This window comes from Podarcis muralis, chromosome 10 (assembly GCF_964188315.1).
Source record: "Podarcis muralis chromosome 10, rPodMur119.hap1.1, whole genome shotgun sequence".
Taxonomy (NCBI): domain Eukaryota; kingdom Metazoa; phylum Chordata; class Lepidosauria; order Squamata; family Lacertidae; genus Podarcis; species Podarcis muralis.
The window spans coordinates 73154896-73164015 of NC_135664.1; the positions used below are offsets into that span (position 1 = coordinate 73154896).

Sequence of the window (9120 nt, forward strand, 5' to 3'; positions counted from 1 at the left end):
GGAATGCGGAAATCCCTCCAACGTTCCCCTTTCCCTTCCCGCTTTTCCAAAGCCCTCGCCTCCTGGCGTGCTCCTATGGCCAGCGCGGATTTGGTCAGCTGGTCCATAGACTCCGCCCTGGGCCCCCGGGAAAGTTCATCTTTCACGGCCGAAGAAAGCCCCTCTTCGAAAAGCATCTGGACGGGTTCCGCCGATAGATCCCACCCCAACTTATGGATCAGCATGGTAAACTCAGTCCAGTACTCACGGACAGATCGGCTCCCCTGTTTGCAAGCCATTAACTGCCTTCGCACCACTCCCTGCTCAATGTCGCTGGAAAACATCAGGTCCATGGCACGAAAAAACTTCCTCGTGTCCTTTAGGATCTCATTATTCACTGCCATCAGGGGTCTAACCCAGTCCTTCGCTCCCGATTCGAGATGGCCAATCACAAAAGCCACTCGCGATTCCTCGTCGGGGAAGTCATCAAACTGCAGGTTGAGAGCATATTGCATCTCTGTTCTAAAGGCATGATAGTTCCTGGGATCCCCCCCAAACTTCTGCACCAATCCTGGCACCTTTCTGGCGAGCGGGGTGGTTTTCTCCTTTCCCTTTTCTGCATCCTGAGCCCTCCTCTCCTCGAGCCTCGCCGTTTGCAGCGCAAGCTGGATCTCCAACACCCTGTACCTTTCTTCCAGGCTTGGACCCCCTCCAGCTGCTCCTGCTCCTCCGGTTCCGGCTGGGTCGCTCATGATGCCTCTCCCTGCACAAGCTGGCTTTCGAGGACTTTCGGATTGCTGTGATGGGATGATGAGCTGCTTGTGCGTAAAATGCAAGTCCCTCAGAGTTTGATCAGGTTTTCAAACCTCTGCCTGTGACGGAGCCCCTCCGGCATGGCTGCGTCAGTCGCTAGCAGAAAGTGGTTGCTTTCGGAATCGTTTCCAACATAAAAGCTCCTTAACGGAAACACGTCTTCTGGACTCTCGGCGTGACAGTTTCCGGCGAGTAGTGGGTGTCCCTATAGGAGGTCCTGAGACCTCCCCACTGTTTTCGCTGGAAGCGTCTCTGAGCCATCCCTCCGACTCACTTTCCCTTGGAGTTCCTCCTCTCCCCCTACTGGTTCCCTCTTCAGCTGCTATGTCTCTCTCAACCTCAGTGAGCCTTTGCACCTCCTGTCCTTCCGATGGCAGTTCCCTGACAGCAACCTATTTAACTATTTCCCCTCCAACACTCTCTCATATATGGTAAAGTCACATACCTCCCCCCTTAAGAAGTTTCGATTCAGGAGGGTTAACTTCTTAAAGTTACACTCCTGATCAAACAGTTTTGTATGTGGTTTTGTTTTTTATCTATATATATATATATACATACATACATACATACATACATACATAAACAAGCAAATGGTTGATTGTCTTTGTTCATCCTTCACTCTCTGGTTTTCATGATAAGGCATCCGCCACAATGTCCAATGATTCTTTCTCAACCGTCGAGAGGTGCTTTTCTCTAGGCAGTAACTTCTTGCTGATGTAGGTGATTGGTGGTAGGTCTCCTTCTGGTCCTGGCTGGCTTAAGACGGCCCCGTTTCCGGTGTTTGAAGCGTCCTCCTGTTACACTGTAGGGGTTCACAGCAATGGGTTTGGCTTCCCCTGTCTCGATCCGATGTTCCACACCTTTGGCCACTCCTGGAATATTAGTGAACAAGGATTCATATTCCAGCAAGATCTGTTTTGCTTCCTCTGGCTGTTTAAGGGTTAAAGTCGGAGCCAATTTTATGTCTGTTAATCTACTCTGGGACTCTCTCTTGTTCCCCCAGCATGGTATGTCTGGTTCACATGGATCCTCTCGTAAGGCATACAGTGTCCATTTTTCTGTTCTAAAATACTTTTTGCCCTTCCTCTCCTTGCTGGATCACATAATTTACTTCATTCGTTTTGGCTTTTGTTTTGTCTTGCCCGGTGCCTCTTCTCTGACATATGTCACAGGCTTGACAGTATTGTTTTATTTGTTTCCCCATTCCTGGCAAATAAAAATTTTGAGTCACTCTCTGTTTTGTACATGTAATACCCATATGCGCTCCAAATACACTGTTGTGAGCGTGCTGCAGGATTTTGCCTCGGCATTCATGTGGGACTGCTGTCTTCTTCACCCCCCCCCCCCCACATGGGGGGCAAGGACTTCTCAATATAAAAGGTCCTTTCTCAAACAAAACCGTTCTGGGCACTCAGGAGTTAACGGCCTCTCCGACTCGGCTGCCTCAAAGTACATTTGTAACTCAGTATCTTCTTTTTGCTTTTTGGCAAAACTTGGGGTTTGACTTTTAGTCAAAGGAAACAAAAAGGTGTCTTTTCCTTCCTCACACTGATCATGCCCTTGCTGTCGCCTCTGCTACTGTATCCACCCCCTCAGGATTAGGTGACTGTGGGCTCCCTTTTGCTCTGGTAACTATGAAAGTACTCTGCACATGTTCTAAAATGTCCCAACCAATGAGCACAGGGGCGGGAATTTATTCCGGAAGGGCTACCTGCCACTTCCCTGCCCACTTTTTGAACCTGACATCTATTTCCGCCACCTTTAGGATCTCTGCCTGTTTCGAAATTCCTTTTAATTTCATTACTTTCCCTGGAATTATGGCCTCATCCCTGATTATTTCCGGGTGGACTATGGTGACTTGCGATCCCGTGTCCTTTAACCCGAGATATCCTTTTCCGTCTATCCAGATATACTCTCCAGCGTTCTTTAACAAGAGATTATCTTGTTGTATCACATAACAATGCACGACTTCGGCCTCTACTACCTCAGCAGGCTCGGGCCTAGTTGGCCTGTCCGTTTCCTTGACAACCTGACTAGTTGGGCCCTGCTCCACAGGCTGCATACAATATGTCTGTTTCTGTGTGGTGCTACCGATAGAAGTTTCTTTTCCTGGCTTACAATCAAAACTTTTATGACCTAATTTCCCACATCTCCAGCATGAAATGTATTTGGGTCCTGCATAACTTGTTTTATTGACTTTCCCCTCAGCAAACTCTATATGGGTGTGTGCCTTCTCATGTGGGCTTTCTGATGAGGGGCTGCTTCTCTTACTGGTTTCTGAGGTAATCTTTCCTTGGGTTTGCTGAAATTTATTTTTGTTTGTTTCCCAATATCTCCCACCAAATTTTGGCCCATCAAATCCATGGTCTCTGATTTCATTTATTTTATCGGCTAAACCCGCTGCTTCCTCTATTGTCTTGGGGTTCCTTTCTTTTATCAGCCCCAGACACACTGACCAGATGTTTGGAAGCTGTGGCTGGATGGTTACGTGGGAGCCGGTTGAAGCTAAATCCTTCGAAGACAGAGGTCCTGTGGCTGGGACGGGGCGATATGGGATTGGAGGGGCAACTCCCATCTCTTGCGGGGGCGCAATTAGTGCCAGCACCGTCCGTTAAGAGTTTGGGTGTAATCTTCGACACCTCCCTTTCCATGGAGGCGCAGATTGCAGCTATAACAAAGGCGGCATTTTTCCATCTCCGCCAAGCTCCAGTTGGCTCCTTACCTCTCTCGCCCTGACCTAGCCACTGTGATCCACGCGACGGTCACCTCCAGACTGGATTATTGTAACTCGCTCTACGTGGGGCTGCCCTTGAGACTGACCCAGAAACTCCAGCGGGTGCAGAATGCTGCAGCGAGACTCCTTACGGGGTCTTCGCTGCGAGATCACATTCACCCGGTGCTATACCAGCTGCACTGGCTCCCGGTGGAGTACAGGATCAGGTTTAAGGTGCTGGTTTTAACCTTTAAAGCCCTATACGGCCTAGGACCCTCGTACCTACGGGACCGCCTCTCCTGGTATGCCCCACAGAGAAACCTACGGTCTGCAAATAATAACATCCTCAAGGTCCCAGGCCCCAGGGAGGTTAGGCTGGCCTCGACCAGAGCCAGGGCTTTTTTGGCCGTGGCCCCAATCTGGTGGAACGCTCTGTCACAAGAGACCAGGGCCCTGCGGGACTTGACATCTTTCCGCAGGGCCTGCAAGAGAGAGCTGTTCTGCCAGGCCTTTGGCCAGGGCGCAGCCTGACTCCATCCCCCCTTTCATAAGAACTTACATGAAAGTGACCTCCCATTTTTTTCTCACAGGCCCATATAGGTTCAGCACAAACAGCTGGGCCTGGTGAGCATTTAAGGTCCCCAACCCTAATCTGTGGGTTGCCATCTGATTGGATTTTATTCTGATCCTGATCTGATTTGAGGATGTATTTTAATTGATTCTCTGATTTTATTCGGCCGGGGAGGGCGGGATATAAATAAAATTTTATTATTATTATTATTATTATTATTATTATTATTATTATTATTTACTTCAATTGGCCATTTATTGTGTCGTAAAATTGCTCCAACGCCATCACTTCTCTAATCTTAGGGACCGTGTCTGCATTCTCTTGCTCTAACCATCTTGTGAGGTAAGTTTTTATCTTTGCGCCCATCTGCGCATAGGTTTCCTCCCTCACCTTTGTCACACTTCTAAATTTTTTCCTCAACTGCTCTGAGGTAATCCCAAAGCGTGTATATACTAACTGCTTGTACACCTCAAAATTTCGGGATTGTTCCTCAGTCATTTGAGCGTATAATTCGGCTAGAGGACCGCTTATCCTCACTCTCAAGATCATCATTTTTTCTTCCTCTCTCACTTGAAAATCATGACAGGCCCTCTCAAAGGATACTAGAAAAGCTTCTGGGCTATCCCTATCTCTAAATTCAGGAAAGCGTTTTAAATCTATCTTCATTTGATTCTGCCCATCAGTGTTATTACTATTATTACGATTTTCTAAAACCGTTAATTCCAACCGTCTCATCTCTAACTGAAACCGCTACTGTTCCCTTTCCTGCTCAGTCCTCAATTTTTCTTTTTCCCATTCTTGCTCAAGCCTAAATTGTTCAATTTCTTGCTCAGCTCTCAATTGTTCAGCCCTCAATTTTTCTTTTTCTAATTCCTGCTCCAGCCTAAATTTTTCTTGCTCAGTTCTATTTTTATCAAGCTCTAATTTCAAGTTATATTCTTGAACTAATTTCCACTTTTCAAAATCCTCTGAAAACTGTGGAACTTCTACTTCAGGTGGGGTTTTAGTCATCTCTTCTATTCTGGTTTCTTCCCCCTGGGGATTCCCATTCTCTTCTCCAGAGCTTTCATGTGGGTTTTCTCTCACGGGGTGCTTGGTCTTCTTGGTTGAGTCAGTATTTTGCACTAATTAAATAAGAGACTTTCACTCTCAGCACTGTTCCTCCCGGCTTGGCTTCCCAAGACCCTGGTCCCCAAAGTATAGCTTTAGGTTTTTCCCCCCTAACCTTTCAAGCTTACTTCCTCTGACCCTGAGCCTAAGCCTCCGCCAGATCAGTCTTTTGAGATCTCTTGCTCTTATTGTTATCTCGGCCACACGGCAATCTGGGGTTTATCCTCAATCACACCCTCGGGCCAGGTAATCTCTTCACCGATTTACCCTGCCCCTCTCCAGGTGTACTGCTTCCCCTCACAGGCTCTTAGACTTATGAAATCCCGCCGCTGCCGCCAATTTTGTGGCGTTCGTACGGAGCCCCCGGTCGTCTCACGGACTATTGACCCGTACACCACTAATCCGCTGCCACCAACCAGGTCCTCCCTGGTAAACTCACTTCAGTCTCAGTCAGCTTTTCAGTTCATAAAGAAGAGTGTATTTTATTTCAGACATAAAACAAAACTTGTACAGCATTCCAAAGGGTGTTCCTCTTTACTTTCTTAGTCTTATGTTCCTCTCTCTCTCTCTGCTACCTCCCCACACTCACGGACCAACTGCCCTAACTCTCTCTCTATTACCAACTGCCTTTCCCAACCAGCCAACCCACTCAAACCAACCAACTACCCACCCACAACTCCCAACGAACTAACTTCCACAACTCCTCCCAGAACCAGTTTTATAGACCCACTGACTCCACCCCCCTGGGTCCTGTCTGTGCAACCTATTTAACTATTTCCCCTCCAGCACTCTCTCATATATGGTAACGTCACAGGGGGACACACAAATGTGCAGCGCAACAGTAAAATCGGAAGCTCGGGACTCAAAACGGAGCATGTTTGGCTTCTGAGGCAAAGTTCACAAACCGGAACACTGAAGGACTGATTTCCTTAAGAATGGAGAGGTTTGATCTTCTTGCAGTCCATGGGACTCTCAAGAGTCTCCTCCAGGAGCACCAGAATTCAAAAGCATCCATTCTTCGGCATTCAATATACTTGACCACAAAAGAGTCATGGGGGACCCTAGCTGATGTTCTGCAATTCAAATAATCTTGTCTGTGGTTTGTTTGGGTGGAATCATCTTTCTTTCTTTTTTAATATGCTTTTTATTAGTTTTTCATTTCACATAAACAAACAAAATACAATAATTTTCCAAAATCATATACCCGCTTTCTTTCTCAACGCCCTATGGAGCACTGATTTCCCTCCCTCCCTTCAGTAGGTTTTTTTACTTTAATCCCTTTCCCACAATTCTTTAATAATATCCAGTCCACGTCATAAGATTTATTTCAATCCTGCTAACATCTTTAGATTTCTACAGTTATTACTTATCTAGTCCACAAATTTACAGTCATACCTCGGGATAAATATGCTTCAGGATAAGTATTTTCGGGTTGTGCTCCGCAGCGACCCGGAAGTAATGGAGCACTTTACTTCCGGGTTTCGCTGCTCGCGCATGCCCAGACGGTCAAAATGACATCACGCGCATGCGCAGAAGCGGCAAAATGTGACCCGCCCTTGCACAGATGTGCAGTCGTGTCTTACGTTCTGTTCAGGATGTGAACGGGGCTCCGGAATGGATCCCGTTCACATCCCGAGGTACCACTGTACTCCAATCTCTTTGGAACTTTGTTTCCTCCTGATTACGAATCCTGTAGGTCAGTTTTGCTAGTTCCACATTGTAATGCTTCTAGGGGTTGCTCGTGCGTAAGTTACTGCCACTCCTGGCTAGGTTGCCTGGTTGAACCCTCTCTCTCTGGACAGCCTCAAGTTTCGTGGCTGTCTCAGTCACTGTCAGAATCTGTCCGTGGGCGTCTCTTGAACCTTTTCCAGCATAAAAGCTGTTTGACGCCAAGTCTCTTCCTACTTTCCCTGCGCGGAAGTCTCCTGCGCAGGGAGGGTGTGGGCAGCGGAGTACCCGTACTCTCTCCGCTGGTCACCGGTGAGGAGTCCTGGAGCCTCCCCTCCGATTCCCCCATCTGCCCCCCTTCTCCACTGGTGTTACGCTGAATTCCTTCCCCAGCAGATGGGCTGCCTCTCTCCCTACTAGGACCCTCTCCGGCATCCCTCTGGAGCCCTCCCTCCGCCTCTAGCTCCGATGGCAGTTCCCTGACACACATAATCCACCATCTTCGTCTGCTACTCCTCCACTGTTGGTAATTCTTGTACTTTCCATTTAGGCTAACAAAGCTCTGGTGGCAGTTGTAGCGTACATAAATAGTCTTTGATCTACCTTTTCTATTTCCTCTCCCATCAAGCCTAGCAAAAAGGCTTCTGGCTTTTTTGGGAAGGTATATTTCAACATCTTTTTCAGATCGTTGTAAATCAATTCCCAAAATTGTTTCATTTTTTCACATGTCCACCACATGTGGGGAAAAAATCTCCATCCTTCTCTTTACATTTCCTGTTTGGGTGGAATCATCAAGGAGCGTGTTGTGTCCTTGGAAGTTTCTCCTTGTGATCTGTTCTTTCTAAAGAGCATCCCACCTCTCTTATCCCTACAGGATGGAAATTGGGAGTGGACAGATAGCTCTCCAGCTGCATTCAAACCATGGGCTGAACATCCTGGTCTCAGGAGATGTGCCTCCTGTTTCGCGTGGATGGTAAGGGTTAGTTCTCAGAACTGGTGCTTTGGAGCTTCCATGCTTGATGCAGGGAGGTGCCAGTATTCTCTTAATTTCTACTGTAGGTATGAGATGTGCTTCTTGCCTGCTCTTAGGCCAAGAAGTCATGAGAGAAGGACTTCCTTTGGTGCCCTTTCATCTGCTTGATTGAAATATTTCTCAACTGCCTAGCATGTATCTAGCCTTCCCAAGACAACTCATATTGACTGCAAAGACCATAGCGTCCACCATAGTGTTGGCTGGGTGGTTGGGCCTCTTCTGAATGAGGAAATTCTTTGTGGCAACGATGGGGTGGGTGTGCATGTATGTGTTTTGGGGTGTGGGGTCCCACTGGCAGCCACATGCCATGGAGCCCCTGGTGTCTGATGTTGACTCTCCCTGAGCTGGTTTCGCTTTTTCTTTCCAGGTTTTATGCTATTTAGAGCTCAGCATTGCAATAAAAAATATGGTTACATTTGTGAACATGAGCCAAAGTCTGAGCCCGAGTAACCTCTTCACTCTCTCTGACTGAATACTGCAAGTAGCAAGAGCCCCCTTCCCAGGGAGCCCAGGATGAAGAACCTTTGTGGCCTTTCAGATGTTGCTTGAGCACCACTAGCATCATCCTAGACAATTGGCCATGATGAGTGTGGGAGTCCACCAACGTCAGGAGGACAGCACTCTCCCCTTCCCTAATAGATGCTTCATCCCGTTGTGAATTTAAACACATGCCCCTGAAACAAGAGTCAATTACTTTATTTACTTTATTTACTTATCCTCACTCGCTTCCCCCTCTGTCTTTTGTACCTTTTTTCAGATTGTAAGCTGGTTGGGATATGGAACTGGTCCCTTTTACTCTGTAATGAATCAATGCACTCTTGTGTCAATGCCCTGGGAAACCACTTCTGATAGTTGGGCTGGATCCAACCTCCCCCACCAAGTACATGAAGACGTGGAAGTCAGTTGCTGAAAGCAAACCATCTGCAGAGAAGAAAAGTCTGTTTGCGGGTGTGGCTTGAATCCAAACCACACCTGCAAAAAGACAAAGTGGGACTTGCAGCCAGCGTCCTTGAAGCTGTGGTCTCAGCGCAAACCAGCTGCTTGTTGCTGAAAGGGTGTCTCCAAAGGGGCTTTGGTCCAGCACTAATTAGATGAGAGCAAGCCCCCCTCCTTGGCAGCAGAAGGATGTTCCCAATGGGGCTTGCTCTTAGCACCGATCAGTGGTAAAGAGGAGATGCACTTTCAAATCTGTAAGAGAAATCTATGGGGGGAAATCTGTAATGCAACCAATTC

General features: G+C 47.5%; 1 protein-coding gene across 1 annotated transcript; it reads right to left on the minus strand.

Moving 5' to 3' along the window:
- Window positions 1–2485: 2485 nt before the first annotated feature.
- On the minus strand, window positions 2486–7543 carry LOC144329095 (uncharacterized). Its single transcript, XM_077935615.1, has 3 exons — window positions 4328–7543; window positions 4065–4126; window positions 2486–3373 (listed from the first exon to the last, which is right to left on the minus strand). The coding sequence occupies exons 1-3, from the start codon at window positions 4809–4811 to the stop codon at window positions 2486–2488; spliced, it is 1434 nt and encodes a 477-aa protein (XP_077791741.1). The 5' UTR covers window positions 4812–7543.
- Between the last annotated feature and the right edge of the window lie 1577 nt (window positions 7544–9120).

Excerpts from the sequence above, each read along its gene's own strand:
- LOC144329095 (XM_077935615.1), bottom strand. The coding sequence starts at position 4,811 with ATGAGACGGTTGGAATTAACGGTTTTAGAAAATCGTAATAATAGTAAT. Across the intron at positions 4,127-4,327 it reads ATTTTACGACACAATAAATG|GCCCAGCTGTTTGTGCTGAA; the intron begins GCCAATTGAAGT and ends AATGCTCACCAG. Across the intron at positions 3,374-4,064 it reads AAATGGGAGGTCACTTTCAT|CAAGAGATGGGAGTTGCCCC; the intron begins GTAAGTTCTTAT and ends ATTGCGCCCCCG.